Source organism: Aristolochia californica, unplaced genomic scaffold (genome assembly GCF_029961685.1).
Source record: "Aristolochia californica isolate CCGP_79_NKW_82.1479 unplaced genomic scaffold, dmAriCali1.0.hap1 SCAF_2, whole genome shotgun sequence".
In the NCBI taxonomy this organism is placed as follows: domain Eukaryota; kingdom Viridiplantae; phylum Streptophyta; class Magnoliopsida; order Piperales; family Aristolochiaceae; genus Aristolochia; species Aristolochia californica.
Genome location: NW_027181881.1, coordinates 1,249,744 through 1,271,264, shown reverse-complemented (window position 1 = coordinate 1,271,264; position 21,521 = coordinate 1,249,744). Strand labels below are relative to the sequence as shown.

The 21,521-nt window shown below is 37.2% G+C and overlaps 3 protein-coding genes across 7 annotated transcripts; 1 reads left to right on the top strand and 2 right to left on the bottom strand.

Moving 5' to 3' along the window:
• Positions 1 to 1,158: 1,158 nt before the first annotated feature.
• On the bottom strand, positions 1,159 to 4,262 carry LOC137955287 (glutamate decarboxylase-like). 3 transcript variants are annotated; one of them, XM_068802157.1, is made up of 7 exons: positions 4,230 to 4,262; positions 3,387 to 3,591; positions 2,822 to 3,022; positions 2,531 to 2,745; positions 2,072 to 2,325; positions 1,906 to 1,958; positions 1,159 to 1,820 (listed from the first exon to the last, which is right to left on the bottom strand). In XM_068802157.1, exons 2-7 carry the CDS (start codon positions 3,582 to 3,584, stop codon positions 1,320 to 1,322), a joined length of 1,422 nt encoding a protein of 473 aa, XP_068658258.1. In that variant the 5' UTR covers positions 3,585 to 3,591; positions 4,230 to 4,262; the 3' UTR covers positions 1,159 to 1,319. The 3 variants fall into 3 exon arrangements, with proteins under 3 accessions (XP_068658258.1, XP_068658257.1, XP_068658259.1); XM_068802156.1 differs by lacking the exon at positions 4,230 to 4,262 and adding an exon at positions 3,686 to 3,862; XM_068802158.1 differs by lacking the exon at positions 4,230 to 4,262 and adding an exon at positions 3,686 to 3,751 and having other exon boundaries at positions 3,387 to 3,596.
• Positions 4,263 to 4,264: 2 nt separating this feature from the next.
• Positions 4,265 to 15,547, top strand: LOC137955284 (uncharacterized). 3 transcript variants are annotated; one of them, XM_068802153.1, is made up of 16 exons: positions 4,265 to 4,531; positions 4,614 to 4,701; positions 5,657 to 5,793; positions 5,885 to 5,955; positions 6,244 to 6,337; positions 6,922 to 6,999; positions 10,939 to 11,005; positions 11,777 to 11,862; positions 11,986 to 12,036; positions 12,171 to 12,218; positions 12,769 to 12,889; positions 12,972 to 13,152; positions 14,266 to 14,403; positions 14,493 to 14,605; positions 14,894 to 14,965; positions 15,084 to 15,547. In XM_068802153.1, exons 1-16 carry the CDS (start codon positions 4,343 to 4,345, stop codon positions 15,173 to 15,175), a joined length of 1,626 nt encoding a protein of 541 aa, XP_068658254.1. In that variant the 5' UTR covers positions 4,265 to 4,342; the 3' UTR covers positions 15,176 to 15,547. The 3 variants fall into 3 exon arrangements, with proteins under 3 accessions (XP_068658254.1, XP_068658253.1, XP_068658255.1); XM_068802152.1 differs by having other exon boundaries at positions 14,894 to 15,172; XM_068802154.1 differs by lacking the exons at positions 14,493 to 14,605; positions 14,894 to 14,965; positions 15,084 to 15,547 and having other exon boundaries at positions 14,266 to 14,407.
• LOC137955286 (DNA polymerase epsilon subunit B) lies at positions 15,426 to 21,274 on the bottom strand. The gene is made up of 13 exons (XM_068802155.1): positions 21,100 to 21,274; positions 20,839 to 21,016; positions 19,980 to 20,133; positions 19,767 to 19,898; positions 18,783 to 18,860; positions 18,531 to 18,635; positions 18,342 to 18,422; positions 18,047 to 18,177; positions 17,868 to 17,962; positions 16,361 to 16,460; positions 16,012 to 16,126; positions 15,792 to 15,902; positions 15,426 to 15,616 (listed from the first exon to the last, which is right to left on the bottom strand). Exons 1-13 carry the CDS (start codon positions 21,272 to 21,274, stop codon positions 15,476 to 15,478), a joined length of 1,596 nt encoding a protein of 531 aa, XP_068658256.1. The 3' UTR covers positions 15,426 to 15,475.
• Positions 21,275 to 21,521: the final 247 nt, after the last annotated feature.

Sequence of the window (21,521 nt, the reverse complement as noted above, 5' to 3'; positions counted from 1 at the left end):
ACTCGTTGTATCTAATTGACTAGATTGCAATGCCATCTCATCGTTTCTCCATGGTTCTAATTCAATCCATCATTTAATAAATAAATAAATGCTTACATATATTTTTTATTAAAATAAAATATTTTTATGAAAATATTATAGCCAAGCTTTCACTGGAGATTATTAGTGTATTGAATCGTGAATTGATCGAGTTACTAAGAGTAACATGATTTGTTTCTTTTATTTGTATTTATTAAAAAATTAAAAGTCATAATACAAATAATAATTAGGCCTTGTTAGTACGCAACGTAAGTGAAATGTATTTCACTTACACTGGGGAATTGGAGGCAAAACCCGTTAGTGCGCAGCGTAAGTGAGGGGGGGGGAAAGTGAAATACATATGAATTTCTTTTTTTCCCGTTTTAGGCATAAAACGATAGTAAGTGAATTCAGAGGGGTCGAACTCTGAATTCACTTACCATCGCTCAATTACATCTCGAGCTTGGGGGGCTGTCGAGAAGGAAGCTCTGTCTAATGAGGTTTCTGAGAAAAAAATAAATTTCTCTCACTCGCTTGCGACCTTTGGCTTCTCTTTTCTCGGCCTCCCTCTCTTCTCCCTCTCGGCATACCATCAGAGTGTCACAGTTTCCTGTTGGCCCACCGCCTCCGTCGCCGTTGCCCGCTAAGGAAGACAATCGTCGTAAAAATAATAATTTATATTTTTTTATAAAATAATTATTTTTATTTATTTAATATATTTATTTTATAATTACTATATTAAATTACTGATTTAATAGTCATAATTAAAATATTGTTAAAATAAATATTTGATAAATTATGTTTTAATGCCACTAAATATTTTTTGGATTGTACTTTTGTATGAACAAATATAATTTTTTATATTAAAAAAGTGTTCAAGTTATATTTGTATTATTTTTATTTTTATTATTTCAATATTTGTGTAGTACGCTATATAATACGATATTTGTATAATTATTTCATATTTAGATATTACAAAATTAAAATTTGATTAAAATTTTAATAATATAATAATAAATATTTATTTAATTATTATATTTAATATATTTTATTTATTAACTAATATTAATTTAATTTTCTAATAGTCAGATATATCAAAATATTTTATTTAATAAATAATTTATATATACTTTACACCACAGGTTTAATTGTGCGTACTAACACAAACACATACACATTTTTTATTACACACACGGACACAAACAAAAGTAATTCACGTTCCCCATCCCTCGAAATAACTTTTCATTGTAATCAACTTTCCCTCCGCGCACTTATTAGTAGTTTTGTTGAGTCCCGTCCGCTTAACAAGTGCCCTTAGTTTTACCAGTCGACAATGTGATCTTCCTCTGCTCCATCAGTGATTCCTCCTCCCAGTTTACGGTGCTCTCTGGGTATGTGACCACCTTCTCTCTCCCATCATCACCACGCTGCTTCAAATCTATCGAGAATGTGATTCTGGGAAGGCTCCGTATAGGCGAAGCATCTATGTCTTTCAATGCAAGTGGGACGTGGGAGAGAAGCTTTTCGGCTAGCCCTCGCCCGAAATCTTCCCGGACAACCACTCTGAGAACGGTCAAGTGCTCTATGTCTGGAGGCATCGCGTATGCTGGCACGATCCAGCCGTAGTATCGCAGAGCCTTTGAGAATTTGAAGGCTAAGCTCTTGTCCTTGTCTTTGAATGAGAAGGCCACGACTGGGGCTCCGTTCTCCTTGGATATGATGTTGAATCGGCCTATTCTTTCTAGACCTTCTCGGAGTACTCTGGCGCTCTCCATACAGTTGCTCATTACGTTCTTGTATCCCTGCGGCAACTTGATATCGTGAGTAGGAAGGAGAGAGTAAAATGATTTTGCTATTGGGTGGAAAAGAATGAATTAGATGCCATGCCTCGAAGCCCAAACGGAGGAATTGATAATATTGCGCGATGATCTGACTGGAACCTGCTTCAGCCAAATTTGATTCTTAGGAAATTCGTAGCAGATGATGATGTTCCCTGTAACAAGATTCCTGTAAAAGAAAAAGTCTGCAGGAGACCCTTTTTGCTGAAGATTACCTTTGGAGAAATTGAGAGTGAATGTGGGTTGATCGGAACCGAGGTAATCGATGTGGAAGATGAGCTCGTCCGGCAAGTCTTCTTTGCTCCTCCAAATGGCCCAACCGACTCCTGCGTAGACAAGACCATACTTGTGCCCGCTGACGTTAATGCTCTTGACGAGCGGCAGCCTGAAATCCCATATCAAATCTGGGTACATGAAAGGAGCCACGAAGCCACCACTGGCTGCATCGACATGGATTGGCGTATTCCACCTGGTGAGACATTATGCTTGCATTAGTCCCATGGCAGCGAATGGGTTGTTCTTTGTGCAGTCGCGAATGCCCAAAGGCTTAAAACTTTGATTTTATCAGAAACTAGAAAGCATGTTGGATGTTTGAGTAAATGCGTCAATGTTATTATATCAGGAGTGCCTTTTCAAGCTTCTCCGTCAAATTAGAAGAAAGTCATTCTTGTTACCCTGTTCTTTTGTTCTTTTCAGTGAGCAGCTTGTTGAGAAGCTTCACGTCTTCGAATTCTCCATTAAAAGTTGAACCCAATATGGCTGCAACACAGATGGTGTTCTCGTCTACCATTTCCACTGCTTTAACGGGATCCATAACATAATAACCTTCTCTCAGTTTCACTTCCTTCAGTTCCACCTCAAAATATCTGGCAAATTTCTCCCAGCAAACCTACATCAACACCACTTTAACCATTATTTCATCATCATCATCATCGGTTTTCTTGAAGAGCTCGTGACTTTAGTACCTGCACGTTCGAACCGGTTACAATGTTGGGTTTGTCGTAGGGCTTTCCCTGGGACTTTCTCCTGTTCTGCCATTTTCTCTTGAAGGCCAGTCCTGCTAACATAATGGCTTCCGAAGAGCCCACTGTTCCCACTCCGACAGCCGGTTCTTTCTCACCGATTGGGGCATTGAATAGATGAGCGATCATATTCACGCACCGATTCTGTGAAATCGAGTCATCTAATTACAAACCCAGATAACAACTTTTTCTAAATCTTACTAAGACTTTATTCTCAATTTCAGACGGACCCAGAAAAGGCGATGAATGGACAAGCCATGTCTACCATCGGGTCAAGTCTAACCTGTGAAAAGTTCAAGATTGAACAGTTCTAGATAAAGAACTGGATCGAGTCATCTGGGACTCATCAAGGTGGATCAAGCTTGCACGGCTGAATCATCATTTCTAAACGTTCCTATGGAATAAGTTCTACACTTCTAGCGAGTCTCTTTTGTCATCTTCACCATTCCCTTCTTTGAATTCAAATCTATCTTCAAAGAGAAAACAAAAACTAAAACAGTGACTTTGCCTGAAGCTCTGTGGTGACTGGGTACTCGTCCATGTCTACATAGTTTTTGTTGATGGCTTCCAACATCAGCTTGTCGCACTCGGGCTCCATCCAAGTGGTGACAAAGGAAGCTAGATTAAGCCTCGGATTGCCGTCCAACAACAGCTCGTCATGGATTATCTCATAAGCAGCCTCTTTGCTGATCGCCCTCTCCGGCATTCGGTATCTGCCCTTGTTTCACCAGCAGAAAACATTAATAAACAGGAGATAAAAATTTGCACAGAAAAGCTATACTAATAAACATCCGGTAGAAAGATGACCTTGGCAGAGGATCTCGGACATATCTTGAAGCAAAAATGGAGTCGATGACAGAGGAAGAGGCTTCCTCAAAAGGTTCGACGATTGTGAGGACCATGGCTCTTTCCCTGTCTTCAACCAGAAACTCAAGCACTATATACAGGACGATCAAAGTGCATGCCTTGCTTGCCTTTACGGGCAGCTAATCTTCCTCCGTGATGCTTTCCTTCCAAATTTTCTAGCTTTCTTTAAGCATTCAAAAGCATTCCTTCAAAGATTCCTATTGCTTCTTTTCTTTCTAGCAAGCTCGAAGCAACATTCTTTTCGTTCTACAGTAAGGGATGTGTAAGGCAGGTGACGTCTGAATATTTTCCATTCCCCATGATTCGTGTGGAATTTCAGTAAGGGAATTTAAATTTTGTTTATTTGACTTATGGAGAGACGAGGGACCTAATTATAGGGCAAATTTTAGGATAATGTAATTATATAATATAAAATGGATAAATACATTCATATGATTGAATAAAATTTATAGCAATTAGGTAATATGAATATATATTTTTTGACCTTATGACTCGGAGCGAGGTCGGCGTTCTCGCCTTCTTCGGTACTCGTGGTCTTCTTCTCGTCCTCGTGGTGAATTCTCTCTCTGTGGTTCGCTGCTCTCCATAGAACTGTCTATGCAGCCTAAACGTTTTTTCAAATTTCCCGCTAGAGGCAGACGCGGAATCTCTGTCTTGCTTCTAACTGCCGCCGGCCTTGCTGCTCTCACGCACCAACAATCAAATGTCGATCCTTTTTCCCTCTGTCCGGAGGTAGTAAGGAGAGGATTTCATGGAGTAACCCGTTCATCCCGCGCGCTTTATACTGTATATACTCTCTGTCTCTCTGTCTCTCTCTTTCTATCTCTATCTATCTACCACATTTGAATTCGTGTTTTAATCACTCCAGATAACTTCAAATGTGGCCGACTACAAGTATTCTCTGCGTGGTCTAACGTTAGGGTCTGATGATTACCGACAGAAATTGTCTGAGGTACCTCTCTCTTTTCGATCTTTTTTTCTGTTAATCTCTTAATACCCTGTATGAACTCTTGTCTCCTGTTGGCATCAGTTATCCAATGATATTGGATGGTTTGGAGAAGATACGGAAACTTTGTTGAACTGGGGACGCAATGAATATGGAAAACATTTACAGAAAACAAGGGAATAAGTTTAGATCTAATACATGACTTCCCTTTGGACGACGGAAGCAAAGAGATTATATCTTCTGCTTTTATGGCTTATTGTTTTCTCATATGCCTTACCTTCAGAAAAAATGAATGTCATCTTTTAGAATGGTAGATTACTTTTTAAGGCCGAGTTGTTGGAACGGGACCGAATCTAGACCGGATATAGCAGGATCTGGAAGTTCATGATCCGATCTGGTACAGGTTACTGTATCTTATAACTAGGGTATCCGAAAACTAAGATATCTGAATAAAATAAAACAAAAAAGTAAAAAAAAAAAGAAAAATAGAACAAAATGAAGATTTATATTTGTAAAATTCTAAAATAAATAACTGCAACTAAGAGTAATATTTCCAATATTACAATACTATTTCACATTTTTTGTCCACTCATTTTTTAAATACTAAACATAAAAATTGTTATGTAATATTAATTTTGACCATATTTTGGATTCCAATATTTTTTGGATCTGGAATTGAGTCAGATATCTGAATAAGTCCGGTCTGATTTGGATTTCAGATATTATCTGAAATTCCAAATTCAGTTATTATCCAGATCCATTTACAGACCTACTGCTAGTAGAAGTCTCCGTATTCACATAAAAAAATATTGTAGCATCTCCATGTTCAGTTACCTTTTTGAAGTATCTACTCCTGATACAAATAGTAATTTACCTACTAGTCTTCTCTTTCCAAATTTACATAACCAAGGACTGAAGCAGTTTGGAACTTCTTTTGACTTGGTTTGATTCCGGCTTTTAGGTACATTTACGTTCAGCAAAGAGGATTTTAGAGCTTTGTGAAGCTAACAAGGGTTTTTACGTGAAAGCTGGCCAGTTCATTGCATCTATCCGTCAGGTTCCAAAAGAGTACTCCTCCACCCTTTCTTCTTTGCAAGACAAGGTACTATACTAGCTATTTTTGTTCCATGCACATTCTCCGGATTGGAGAATTTCCTCGTTTTATTTCTCACGTTGTTAGCTTTATGCCTTAGGCAGTTCCTTGTAAATTCAAAGCCATTCGGGAAGTGCTAGTAAACAACTTGGGGAAGGACTTATCTGAGATGTAAGTGGTTATCATCAAATTTTTAGGTATTCTTCAAATGCATGTTCTGCATTTTCTTTCAGCATGGAATCAAGAGGAAAGTTGAAAAAGCATCAGACCAGGTTTCTCATATATGATATTTCTTATTATTTTTTTGACATCACGAATAGCATTACTTGATGCTTTATTTTAGTATGTTTATTATCTGACAATTTTGGCATGAAAACAGAAACTTCAGCATATATAACTTTCTTAGACTGTAATTGAATGGCTGAAATTGCATTGGTACTCATTTCTCAATATCATCAGATTTTTGTCATTTGATGAAGAGCCAATTGCTGCCGCATCAATTGCTCAAGTACACCATGCCTGGTTAAAAGATTATCAGGAAGTAGCAATAAAGGTAGGTTACATTTGTTAAGAATGTAATAACGTATATCATCAGCTTTCATGGGTTGATAGCTTCATTATTTTCCAGTTAAAAAAAATGCCTTCGTTATTTAGGTTCTTTAGAAACAAATGTATCAACACCTCATGTTCTTGAAATTTTCCTTTTTGTCCCTCTCATTGATAATTTATTTTAGTGTTATTCAATTATCTGGAATTTAAATGGAAGCTTTGGCAAACCTTGGGCATATAAACATTAATGATGTTGAGTAGGAAATAAGAGTATAATTGATCTTAGATATTTAGTGAGAAAAATGAAAAAAAGAGAGATAATATCTACTGATTTTTTGGCTGGATATATTTTTCCAGATGCCATTTTAGAAAAATGGATCCCATCTTTTTAGATTGACAGATGATCTCTTCAGCAGAATATAGAACCACCCTGAACCCTGTTTTCTGTGTAATATCAAAAAAATTTAGGGTATTCTCCACATGTTTACTTGCTTAGTGCTACATGCTTCTACACTTATTTCCCTCGTCCATTATACTTGTCCATCTAGGACTTATAGATGTTATAATGTTCATTCTTCTTGAATGTAGGTACAATATCCTGGATTAGAGCAACAGATGAGAATAGACATAACAACAATGTCTTTGCTCTCAAGTTTTGTTGCATGGGTATGAGATTCATTTTCTTTTATTTAGTGCAAAATTGAAAGAATGCTTATATTAGATCATTATTGTCTATGCTGATGGTTTTTTGCCAAAAACGCTGCTTGACTTGCAATTTGGAAGGTTGCAACTTTTGCATGGTATGCTTTACATTCATTGAAGCATCTGATATCTGCAGGACAGACAGAAAAAGCATCAGTGGGCCCATGGTTATCATGATTTTATTAATTCTCACCGTAGATAGTCAGCTCTCCCACAATTTAGGCATTTAATATCTTTCAGTATCTTTCAGTTATTCTTGTTCAAGATTAGCAAGTGGTATGGGCTTCTTGAGATTACGAATGAAATAAAAAGTGAAAGAAAGAAAAATATTAAAGAAAAGGCGATATTGATAGTGGAAGAGAACGAGAGTGATTGAGAAAGAGTGCTCTGAAAAAAGAGAGCAATTGAGAAAAGAAATGGAAGGAGGAAAGGAAGAAAAAACTAGAGAGAAATAAGGGCAGAAATACTTGGGGATTTGTTAGAGTCACTGTTTGATCTCTAAGGAACTGGAGATAAAATAAATAAGGAACATAAATGACCTAAATGAATAAATGAATCTAGTACTTAAGAATATTCCAATGAGGCCGTTACAAAGAAAACTATGAGACTTTTATTGAGGTCTAAGAATTCTAATGGTCTGTGAACAATGATGAATTTTAATCTTCTTCTTGAAGAGGTAAACTATTACATGCCATGCATTTCTTATGTTCTATCGTTTTTCGTTTTTCCATTTGTTATATTCAATCTATATTTATGCAATATTGTGTGCATTTTATTTTGCCTCCTAGTTTGTGATATTCTTTGTAGCTATGTATGTCATATTGTCTTTTCTTTTTCTTTTTTATGCTCATAGTATTCTTCTCATGGAACAATTCCACTTCCCAAATATTTAAAAATAATCATAAAATAAAAATATTTAAAACTAGATATGGTAAAAAAGCTTTAGCTTTAAAAAAAATACAACTGCAAGTATGAAAGACCAAAAAGCTATTGGCACCTCATATTAATGCGGTTCTGTGATTAGAACCTAATGATTAATGTGGTACAATGATTAGGACCTCAGGTTAATGTGCCTCCGCGAGAGTTGTTATTTAAATAAGTATGCAATATGTCTTTTCTGGTTAAACCGTATAAGAGACTTCAATAACTCCCAAATGTTGTCCTTAAAAGAGAAATGATGTTCAGTACATGCACCTTATACCTTGGCCTCGTGTGCCTCAGCATCAGTTTCATCAGTTTAAATTAAACTTTGACAATAGTCCCGGTTGCTATCCTTGTTCGGAGCACCAAGAATTCAACTTGGAACACAATGGTTGTGTAGTTTTGGCTTATTCTGGTCTTCTTGGTGATGCTAAATTAACTAAAACTGAAATTTGTGCTCTTTTCCACAAATTGAAGTTCTTTAAAACTTCCTTCTCTCAACCTTTAATTGTGGAAACAGACTCTAAAGTGGTCATGTCTTGGGGCCTATTTTTGAAAATGGTTTTCCTCGGTAATCAGTTCATCTTTATGTTTAGGCTCAAATTATTGCTTGCCTCTTGTAGGTGAACTGGCAACTTAGTCCTTTTTTTTTTTTTGAAAAGGATGTATATATTAAAAAAAAAAAGAATAAAGAAACAGGGAGCAAATCCCTAACAATAAGAGATTGAAAGATTGCTCTTGACTTGGCAAGCACATCTGCCATCGAGTTAGCAGATCTAGGAATGTGAGACCAAATACAAGAAAATTGAGAAGCAATTTCAAGAATTTCCCAAAGAGAATCCCAATGCCGCCATGGGGGGGAGGACGCATTTTTGCACCAACCAGTTACCACCCTCGAGTCCCTCTCAATGTGAAGAGGACCCCTATAATTGTCTCGAAAAACGCGGAGCCCATTGAAAAGACCTTGGAGTTCAGCTGTCGTTGAGTCAGCAATGCCTAACGGACCAGCATACAACAGACACTGATTGCCTAAGGAATCCGAGATAACACCCCCGAAACCAGCCATTCCTGGATTACCTAGAGAAGAACCATCAAAATTTAACTTAAGGAAACCAGGCTCTGGGGGGGTCCATTCTTGCATGACTGGGATCTTGGTTCCACACCGCGTCTTTGCAATGATGCTCCAATTATCGCAGATAGATGAACTAGCAAAGGAGGATAAATGCTTCTTTGTAAGGAGGCATGTAGAGATCTGACTCGACACACAATCAACGACCCTTACTATAGAATTACTTCTAGCATCAAAACGCCTCCGGTTACGCTCATTCCAAAGCCCCCATGGAATGAAACCAGTGTAAGCGGATATCATAAGTTTTCCAAACCGAGGAAGGGGAGTACCAATGAGCATCTTACTGAAAGAAATCATATCAACTGGCATACAAAATTGCAACCCCGTTTTACTGAGGATGTCTATACATTCTACGAGAAAGAGCATTGAATCAGGATGTGATTGGCTAATTCGACCTCAGAGTTGCAGAGAGGGCAGAGAGGATCAATATCTAGGTGTCCTCTTCTGAGCACGTTTGCCGTGAGAATCTTTCCTTGGCCGGCGCTCCATACAATTTTTTTTATCTTTGGCGGGGCATAGAGACGCCATGAAAAGAAAATCTCATGATCCCTTTGGTTTGAATGCGAACCATTGATGAAGCTGACACAGAGAAAATTCCCTTTTTATCAGGCCACCATATCATCTTGTCAGCAACTAAAGGCCTCAATCCACAGGATTGCAAAGATTCCATCCAACTACTTGCTTCCAAAGCCTCAGTATCAGAGAGACCCCTTCTAGGGTGCAAGTTCAAACCATCCCCTTCAAAAGCCTCTGCAACTGATATTTCTCTTCGTAAAGATAAGAGGAGGAGGTTCCTGACCCGTCCACCAATTCTCCCAAAACTTTAATGATCTACCATTACCAACATAGAATTTGACGACTGAAGAAAATTTTGGGATAAGTAGATATAATGATCTCCAAATTGGAGATAAACATCTCCAATTGCCTCCTAAAGTCCACCAAGGAGAAAGACAGCCAAGTTTAGTAGATACCAGTTCCTTCCAAAGATTAGAAGACACATTGTTGAACTTCCAAATCCATTTTAAGAGCATGGCTTGGTTCATGTCCTTCGATTTCTGAATCCCTAAACCTCCCATATTTTTTTGCATGCAGACATCCTCTCATTTGACCAAATGGTACTTAAAAATATCACTTGATCCTCTCTGTAGAAATCTTATTTTTAACCTATCCATGGTATTACAAATTGAAACGGGGCAGGGCATAAAGGACTTTGTTGGGGGCAACACCATTCCCCTAGTTTTGTAATTATTTTGGGGTTTATCTTTATCTGTTTATTCTTTTTCTGCTTGTTTTTCTTCTTTGGCTTTTTGTCAAATTGGCATCAAGCTTCTTCTTCTTTTTTCTTTTTCTTTTTTGAGAAAAGGTGCTATTTTATAAAGCCCAAAGGCAAGCAAACAGGAGACCGCATTAATTGTTGTGAAACCAATGTTTTTTTTTTGGGGGGGGGAGAAGATATACGTTCAATTAAAGAATAGAAATAATCTGCAGCAAGAGAAAAAGAAACTTGATGCCAAACAAGGAAAAATGCTTTTATTTTCATGTTTTGCTTGATATGTGCACTTTCTCCATGTCTTGTCTTCTATAAGGATTTCCTAAGGCATTTACTTCTTCACTTGATTTTTTAAAGTTTTAATACATTGCTGGATTCTCCTCTTTAAAATTGCATTGGCATTTTTAAAAATCTTGGTTTCTTAGAAATCATAATTGTTGTTATTAACGTGATAAGATCAGTATCTCAAGTTGAATGTGGGGTAACAAATTGTACACTAGGAACATGTTCAAGTATTTATTTAGCATTTTGATTCATTGATTGCATAATTTCCTATTTTCTATAACGCTCCTTCTTGCTGCAGATCTTTCCTGAGTATAGGTTTGAAAGGGTAGTATCAGAGTTCAAGAAAACAATTTCATTAGAACTTGGTATGATAGTTTTTTATGAAGTTTATGATAATTTTCTCTTCTTCTTTTTTTAACCATTTATGGCACATATCTAACATGCTAAAGCTCCAATTGTACCCAAGTTGAAATAACAGTTGGATGTTTACCTTGAACATTTGGAATACCAAGCTTGTATTGCCTAATGTATATTCTTAAGCATTGTCTTATCCTTGACGAATCCATCAAATTGGTTGGTCCAAGTTGCCAAAAATTTCTTCTTTTGGTCACTAGTTGTTAGGTACCTAGCCAATACGCCAAAAACTTCAGAGCTGATGGAACACGGAAAGCTACGCCCTTAAACCTATCCTATACTAGGCTGGCACAGCCCGATGCCCATACCCCAGGTTAAGCCCCACAGGACCATAACAATCTACCACTCTTTTGTGCTGACACCCACGGTGGCCCACTCTCTGACAGCTCCCACTCCGGACCAGGTAGCCCTTTTCACCATTGTGACGGCTTTCACTCTGGCACTTTCATAGGTCACCCCCTCTGGATTTGAACACGTGACATGGTGCCTATTCTGATACCAAACATTAGGTACTTAGCCAATATGCAAAAAACCTCCAAAGCTGATGGAACATGGAAAGCTAGGCCCTTACACTTATCCCATACTAGGTTGGCCCAACCCGGTGCCCATAAACCCAGGTAGGGCCCTACAGGACTATAGAACACTTGTAGAGTTTACATGTCTAAACTAGGAAAACTGAAGATTTTTGCAATATTCAAACCACTTATGGTTATCAACTGCAGATTTTGTTCAGGAAGCAAAGAATTGTGAGAGAACATCTAGGAACTTCAGGAAAAATGATGTGGTTAAGGTTCCCTGTGTATATTGGGTGAGAACTTCAGCATCTATTTCAAGTTTAACAACATTAAGTTAAGGTGTTTGGTTTCCAGGATTTTTATGCTTTTCAAGGCACATCCATGTAATGAATTGATTTTTTGAAAATTTTGCGCAGCATTTGACTACAAGCCAAGTTCTAACTATGGAGTTTTGTAAAGGAAGTAAGGTATTCCTTTCTAACTGGAGTTCCTCATACATGTAGCATGTCTTGGAGGAGAGAGAGAGAGAGAGAGACCCAAATTTGTTCACATATTGATTATGAGAAGCATTGTACTAACCTACTATGGCTGATTTTTTCAGGTTGATGACTTAGAATTCCTAAAGGAAAGGGGGATAAATCCAACAAAGGTTGGTCTTGCATGTGATTATGTGTATATTTCCTTGTACATGCTGCAAATATGACATACACTTTCTGCTTCGAGGGAACAAACTTTTCTAAAAGTTCTTTCTAAAATGACTTTACTCACTATTTTCTTTTAGTTATTGAGCCCAAGATTTTGCTGTAATTTTGAACAAACATATAATGGCATAATATGAATATCCAAATTTCTGCCTGCATGTTGTTCTGCGGTAGTGTCATTACTTTATCTCTCAGGTGTTCAGAACTTGGTTTATGAGGATCCAATCAGAGGATGAAAAGGGTATCAAAGTAACTACATGTTACTTAATCTTCATTTCATGAAGACTGTCATCTCAAACAAGCACACGCTTTATCTCAATCTATTGAGGTGTTTTTCATTAACAGTACAAAGCGTTTTTTTGAATACTTTTTGCTCGGTACTTGATTATTTTGCTCGATTTTGCTTTCTATCAAATAGATACTGTGAATTTTGTTATAGTTTTCACATGGAACTGTATTGCTACTTACATAGGCCAAAGTATTTCCTGTTTGTAGTAGGTTGCCAAAGCATTGATAGAAGTTTTTGCTGAAATGATATTTGTGCATGGCTTTCTGCATGGTGATCCCCATCCTGGTAATATATTAGTTTGTTCTGAAGGAGGTACTGGCTTTTGTCTAGGTATGTGTTATTTTGTCTTCAATTTTTATTTTAAAGCAAATTAACACAGTTATCTTATTCACTGTACCCATGGATTAAGCAGTTATTTTAGATCATGGGATCTACAAAGAGTTGGATGACAATTTCAGAGTGGACTTCTGTGAACTGTGGAAAGCTTTGATTCTTCTGGACCAAAGCAAGATACAACAACTGGGGGAAAAATTTGGTGTTGGGAAGTACTCCAGATACTTTCCTGTTATTTTCACTGGAAGGACTATTGACAGGTCAGTGATGTTTATTTCTTACAACAATTTATTGTTTGTCAGTATAGTGCCTCCTACTTCAATGAAATTCTCATCATCTCCTGAAAAAACAAATAAAAAAAGTATAATCCTCCTTGCACCAATAGAACTCAAAATGAGAGAGTAGTTAGAAATGGTTGGATTTTTTTCAACAGATACCTTGTAGTGCTTTGATTTGATGAGTATTGTTAACACTTGAGAGACTGATTAGATATATGGAAGAGTTGAGATTAACATGGGTGGAAAATGGTGAAGAAAACTGAACAGAATGGAGGATGCGGGCAGGCTCTTGTTGGCCAGCCATTGCGGTTTGGTCATATTAATATATGTTGGATGAAATCATGGATCCATGTAATTCAATAATAACTCCGTAGCAGCACACATTAGAGGCTTCTAATAGTGAATCTGATATTTTAGCTACTGAAGTTATCTCTCACCCATCTCTAATAGTGGGTCACCTCTCCCCTCTTGATGTAAAATTTTCTCTGAAGCAATAAGAGCAGCCTTTTAACATTTCAAATGTAATTATGATTACAAATTATAGCCACTTATTATATGCAAAAGTAGACATTCGTGATTGTTAAACTTTCTCTATGCAACAAATTCTTTTGAAAATGATCTAAAACTGCTAACACAAATAAAATCTCTAGCCAATTTTAAAATTCCATAGCCATCAATAATCGTTGATTAAAAACTCAGACATTCCTACTTCAATGAAGAAAACTCCCCTTTCTCTTGCCTCCTGCTTCTGTCTATTTTTTTTTTTTTTTTGAAATGATGCTGATTTTTATTAAGACAAGCCTCCTGCTTCTGTTAAAAAGCCATTTTTCTCTCCAAGCCTGAATGTAATGTCTACTTTAGCTTTGGTTTCTGTCTCTGTTCATATGAAAATCTTATTGATGTACCTTTCTATGACATGCCCCTGCTGAGATAGAATATCAATCATCTGATAAGAACACTTTGCTTTTCATCTTCTTATTGCACCATTTTATGCAATTTCATGGCTCAATACAAAATTTTCTGGGACTCTGTTGGCGTCATCATCCATATAACATTCAAGAATTCAAATAGTCATTTTAAACATTTTTTTATCAGTAAGTCAGCTCTTGGGAGAGGCATGTCAACTGAAGAGAAAAGAAACCTGAAGCAGGAATTAAGTTCCTTGAAGATGGAGGACATATCTGCATTTATGGAATCTCTGCCTGAAGATTTTCTTATGATACTACGGACTGAGTAAGAATAATATCCATTTAGTTCTATCATTTTGTTTTATTTCATTGTATATTTTTGTTTTGATTTTGTTATTACCTCTACAAATTCAGTGGACTATTGAGATCCATAATTAGCAAGCTGGGAGCATCACAACTTGTTCGGCTACTAGCATATGCCAGATATGCAGTTTATGGTCTTAACACTAAGCAAATTGCAGAATCAGGTACACTTAAGGACAAGTGATTATCAATGTTTGGTGCTTACGCATTTCCCTAATCTTACATTTATGGGCACATTGATCTGCTTTTCACCCAGAGGACTACATACTCTTCTGCCCTGGGTCCAGAGCAATCTGATTATCTTATTGAATTCTCACTTAGTTAAATGGTGTACCCTTAGTTACTTTGATTGATAGTGTGCCAACCAAAGCTTTTTGTGAAGTCTGGTGGTGATTGACCAAATCAATCTAGACAAGATAGGTAACGTTACTGACAATTCTTTTCTCATTTAGGTTCTACAGTCGAGCATGCATTCTCCAGATTATGGACAAAGCTTAGATATTGTCAATTAAGGATATTTCTTGGTAAACCCACGTACCTTGTACCTTTTACAGTCACGCTTCTTGAGACCAGACATGATACAACTAAACTTGGGGGGAGCCAGATTATAGTCACAATTTAACAATGTTGTCTTTGTTCCAGAGATCTTAAAGCTGCTTTCACAGATCGAAGTTTACATGCGTTTGCTGATGAAAGCGTTGATGAAGGTGTTTAAGCTTACTTATTTTATTTAAAGGAGTTTCTACAATTTGAATCAGTAGTTGGACTTGTGACTAACCCAATTGAGTAAAAACTGTCTCTGAATGGAGGGCAAATCTCATCAAACGAATGAGAGAAGGTAACAATGCTCCGAGTGTAATGTAACAAGCGTGCGATCTTTCTTTGCATGTGCGCCATTAACCTGGCCTTATGTGAAGCATTTGTTGTTGACTGGGCTTCATCGTGGCCATGTTTGATTGGCTCACACTATTTTTGGCTGGAAGATTTACCAGGAGAAATAGATAATAACTTCATTAACAGAGTTGTTAGTGAATTTACAAGGAAGACAATTCGACTTCCTGGGTACATGGACGATATGCCACAAACGTGCTGTCATTAGAGAAGGACCCAGGGTTGAAGCATGTGATTCCTGTATACTTGAATGCCTTCTGTTCACTTCTGTCCCCTAATACTATCTGCAAGCAGTAGACAGTAATTTCGATCATAATCAATGGTTTTACGATATTTTTCCTTTTCCTCTGCAAATCATCTCAAACTAATGTTATTACAGAGTTTCTCAACAGCAAGATATCATTTAATAATCATTCAAATGTAAACAACAGATAACTGGTAAAGTTATGTGGATATTACCGTATGTGGGGAGGGATACAAGCGCAAGCAGTGGTCAAAGTTCCAAATAATGGGCTGTACAGTCAAAGGCAGTGGGCAGAGATGACTTTGGTGGGTAATGGTAGCAACAAGCTGCAGTCAAAAAAAAAATGAGCATAAGAATTATTCTTCAGACAAAAAAGATAATATTTGCTTTGAAAGACAAAAAGGAGAGATAATGCTTTAGGGAACTTTCACTCACATGCTCAAAAGGGTCAATTGTTTCTTCTTTTGATGGGGTTATTAAACAGGAACGTTGCATTCGGTAGAGCAGATCTTGTCGAAAAAATACAATTTCTTGGGTGAAAAATTTTATTCTGTAGTAAAAGCACAAACTCTGTAACCAGTTAGTACCAGAAGGATTAGGAAAATAATATTTATTGAGGAACCACTCAATGGATTGCCAAAGCAAAAAATGCATGCATGATTTCATATAACATCTTGATTTATATAAAAACCGACATTTTTATAGTGCTCTTTATCAACAAGAATAAGAAGCACCAAAATCCTTCTTTTATTCAATAGAAATATCAATATGCAGAAGGCATGACCTGCAAGGATTACTCGAGAAGATGGCATTGGGAATGTGCTTTTGGAGATCTTCTGTAAGGTACTTTGGTAAGGCACACCTTGGAAGGACTGTTGAAGGACCTGTGGATGCAGTTCAATCAGTTCCACTGGTTAAAATGGAGATCAGCTCCCTACTAGGAAATTTTACATTGAAAATTTACATTAAACGGCTTTTATATATCTCAGAATACGCAACCTCTACTGGACCCATTTTCCCCAACTTCCCAGAAATATGGTGAAGAACGTTCCACAAAAACAGTAATAGTCATCTCGAAAGTGTCTTTATTGCACCTGGAGTTTATACAATAGGGTTGGGAACAGTTTGGTCCTTCAATGCTTCATCGTGTCATGTAGGTACAGACAAATCGAACATCCAAAAGATCAACTTTATTACTTCCAGTGCATAAGTCAAACAGAGACCTGCAAGCATGTCCTTCCACTGGGCTCTTACGGAGGTAAAAGTGCAATAATGCTAAGACAAGTATTGACTAAACCGACACTTTTGAAGGAGCTTGGGTTCAAGAAAGAGATGTAACTTTCACACAGGAATATCAAAAAGAGAATGGGACGGTGGTCAAGTTGAAAGATTTTAAAGGCCACTGACCCGTCAACAGTTATAATTGACAAAAATTATACCCATTAGTCACCACCTTAGGAAGAAGATAGAAGAAAGAAGAAAAAGAAAACCACTATTGGGTTAAACCTGATTTCTTCCCAAAATGACTAACCACTTAAGAAGCCTATTGCTCAAATAACTCAATCACTTTTCTTAACACTTCTCAACATGAGCCTTTTTTCCACTCAACAACTTACTCGATCCCATTTATCTTTTGACAATCACACCATGTCATGCTAACTAAAGTTAGTTTGTTAACGAGTGAAGAAAATGCTAGTCAAGATAACCTCCCAAAAGCTTGCATAATACATAGTTCAGCAAGTATTCCACTTATTTGAGTAATATGAAAGATTTAGTCTCCATTCTGAGGCAATAACCAGTATGGTGGGATCTTCTAACTGTTTTCATTTGGGAAGGAGCCTGTTCATGACCCCTGTGGTTTGAAGTGGCTCTTTTCTTATAAAAGTTTTATGCCTCACAAACAAAATTGTTCGGCTTAACCACTAACAAAGTTAATACTCCACATACAAATGTCGGTTCCTTCATTATACTTCATGATCTCTCATGCATATGGAACTCATTTTATAAGTATTTATGTAGTATACTTGAATTTGTTATGCAGACTTAAAAGAAGCAATAAACTGCCTATTTTGGTCTGCATACAGCTAAATAGGATCATTAAAGAGAATGACATTATTATTTTATCTTTTTTTCCATTTTTGAATGATGAAATCATAAATGGAATATTTGCATGCTAATTTTTTTCTCATAAAAACACAACAAAACCGGTTCAACTTCCAGGCTAGTATCCAGGTATAAAAAGGAAAAGGAGTGAAAGAAAAGAAGGTAAACTAAGAAATAATCATCATTACCTACATCATAAGGACCAGGTAGAAAGAGAAAGCGGCTTCCATCTCGTAACCTTGGATGTGCTCCAATCATTTCTCCGAGCTTGCCAAATTGAGATCTGCAACCAAAATGTTAACATTGTAATCTCAAAACAGTTGAACAAGAATCCTAAGTTTTCATGGCTCAAGAATCAAACTCTCACCTAAGGCTCGAGAAAGAATGGAAAGAAAGATTGCAGGGGCGTGAGCAGAAATTTCCCATCAAAACAAACAGAGACGGAATGACTTCAACACTCTCATAACCATCCAAGACAGTTGCTAGCTTTGCCAGAGTCTTCTCTATCCAGTAACATGGTAGAGTTAGTAGCGATAATAAACAATTATACACAAACCATAAAAAATAAAAAATCCAGGTAGCATGGTTGATACCAAATGTCGAGTTATGCATGCAGTGTACTCAGGGGTAAAAGAGTTTTATGTGTTGTATACCAAGAATACCTCGTCATTATCTAAATAAACATCGGAGAGTATAACAAACATGTCATTGACTGCATTCTTTTCCAACTCTGCAAGTCTAGCCTGTTAATTTGCCAATTAAACTGAAAATTAAAAAAACTAATGGGATGATTCTCAAGAAACAATCGGTGACTGAAAGTATATTCCAGTTAGTGGGTTAAATGAATATACTGTTTCATCTTTTGAGAACGAACCACCACCAAAGAAGTCAAGTCCTCCAAGTAGCGAAAGTGATGGGTCTCTATCCTCCAATGGAGGAAACCCACATGTATAGACCTGCATAACAGATTTTAAGACACAATTATATTTTCAGATTTGATTCAAAGACCGCAAACATTTTAAAGTAATGGATGTTAAATCTGCAACTGGCCTAAAAATGACTGCAAAACCCAAAAAAAGCGCAAAAGAGGATAAAGTGCAGACCTCAAAGATACCATGGATAAGTAGCTCCCCTTCTGCTACAATTATAGTGTTCTCCACAAAGAAACCTGAAGTGATCTTGTGTAGAAGTGTCAAAGAAACAAACCACAAATTCTTCACCAAAAATAGAATAGCTATTATGTTGGAAATGACATGTATTCTTAGAGTAGGCAGGAAGCTGAGGAAAGAATTACACTCTTTTGCTTTTAAACTAGCAAGATGACAAAGTTGATAGCCAAACATCTTCAAAACAAAGGAGTTTATAAGAAGAAAAGGTCCACGTGGTTGAGCAGTACTGCTAGCTCTCAAAGTAGTAGTTAAATGACTGCCTAGAGACTAAAGAAACTCTCTTCATTTTAGATAACTTCCTTCTATCACAGCCACGACAAAAATATGAAGCAAAAACGTTTCATCAGAGTGCTTCTCAAATCTTTGTTATGAGAGAAAAACTCATGGACAACCTACTAAACCAGGTCCAATTAGTCATTGGTTGAGAGACTGAGATGAGATTCTTGCACCATAGACATAACACTAAGTGCAGGTCACCCACACATGGCACACATATAGTCCACCACATGCATACAACTTCCTGTTCAGAGAGAATTGAACTGCATCTCATTAAGTCCAAGATTTCTAAAGATTTTGCACTTTAAATCATCAGCTACAGGTGTGATGATAGACTTCAGCTGTGATCAAGAAGCAGATAATTATTATCGAAAAACATATTCAATAAAACAGAAGGGCATCTCAACCAACAGGCAAAATGATAGACTTCCATAATTTTCTTTTCTTTTGGCGGAGAACCTTTACCTTCTTTGTATTCAATAAATGGAAGCTGTCCTTTCTATCAAGTTACTGATATTAACTAGGTCTTGGCTGGGTCACATTTTCTCCCTCTATTTTATCTCTATTATCAAATAAGGCTGCTTAGACGACCTTGACATTAGTAACAAAACCAGAACTAAAAAAAAAAAGCTTAAAGGATATTGCATTGGACAGGTTGACTGGTACAGCCGCTGTTAGATCCTCCAAGAAGAATCGGCCATCTTCCAGTTGAGAAATTACTCCAATGATCCATTTCCTCCCAGTACATCCAACCAAAGAGTGGATTGGAGTTATCTGAAAGCAATTATATTTGATAATTAACATCTTTTCAGTAATTTCCCGTAATTAAAAACAATGGAGTTCTCTGAGAAATACCTCAGAGCTTTCAGAATATGTCATTTCAACATCAAATGCAGGTCTGGAGAAATGTCTATCACGAGAAAGCCTCTGATGCAACAGTTGAAACCTATCCCGGTACAGTGCAGCTTTTGCACTAGCTTCACCGTGAATTAGCAGCTTTGCATTATGCCTGAGACATTAGTGTTACACATGATGAGATGCTAAATAGGATGGATCAGTACGCCAAGCTGAGCAAAAGTGGTCTTCTAAGCTACAACGCTTTTCATGTATCATTGGGAATTGAGGATTGTCCTATCCCAGTGGATTCCTAAGGCCTATGCAAGTAAACTGTTTTAGAGAGACAAATCAGTGGAATCTGGAACTCCTTTGACACAATTATCATTGGAAAATAAACCGTGCATAAACCAAGCTTCTAATAAAATAAGCATGCATTTGTTCAGTGTTATCAATACCATCAAGACGACAAATAGAACTCCATAATGCTTAGAGAACATTTCGGTCTGAGATCAAATTCCCGCTTCAGTGAACTAAACGATACCAAATAAGAAATTTCTATATACAAAATGCCCTTCTCCAGTTTCAGATGCTAATTAGACAGACAACGGCAGTACACAATGCACCATGTGTCATTCCTGGGGTTCTCGATAGGCGGATAAGGTGTGTCTACCTTCGAAGACTCTCATGTCTCCGATAAGGAGTGAGAAGGAAAACTAACTGCTTCTTCAATAATATGCTCTTTGTGTATGAAAATAGGGTGACAAATTATAGCTACATAGAACTGCACATTCCGAAAGTACCAGAAAAATGCAGGTATATGCTTAAAAACAACATACAACTTATCCAGAGAATAGAACAAATAAATGATCGAGCTTACTCTTTAAAAACTCTTTTGATGGGGTCATAAAAAAACTTAGGCATCACAAAGGCGTCAATAACGCGCAAGGCGGATAGATTTCCAGAAGTAGAGATCCCGGACTCTGTGGCTGCTTCAGCATCTAGCAGACGGTTGACAACTCGATCAACCGAGTCTTTATCCAATATGGAGGATTTAACTGCAATTGGATAAGAAACATTGGTTCTGTTCTTAGCTAGACAAAATCATGTAAAAGATAAAAACATTAGTACGGGATTTTACGAGATTCTTTGCTGATTTCGTCGACGAGAAGATCCAAGGCTTCGTCTTCGGCCTCCTCGAAACCGGATACGAATGAAATAACCTTTTCGACGGCGTCGATTCTTAGCGTGAAGCCTCTGATCTTGAATTTCCGCTGGGCCTTCTGCTGAATCTTTTTCCTTCGCAAAGCGTCCATTCTCTCTCTGCTCACTGGCTCGCGGTGCAAATGGCGGGAAACGGGCGCGCGGGAGGAAGTGCATAGAGTTTTATTTTTGCAGTCAATTACTTTCCTACCCCCAAGATAGTCTTAAATTACTCTTACGCTCCGAAAGAATAAAAACTTACACGCCCGGTCCTCCACGATTCCAAAAATCATTTACTCGTCCCTTCTCCCGTGTAAAATAATAAATTAAAAAAAATGTCTAATTTCTTATTTAATAAAG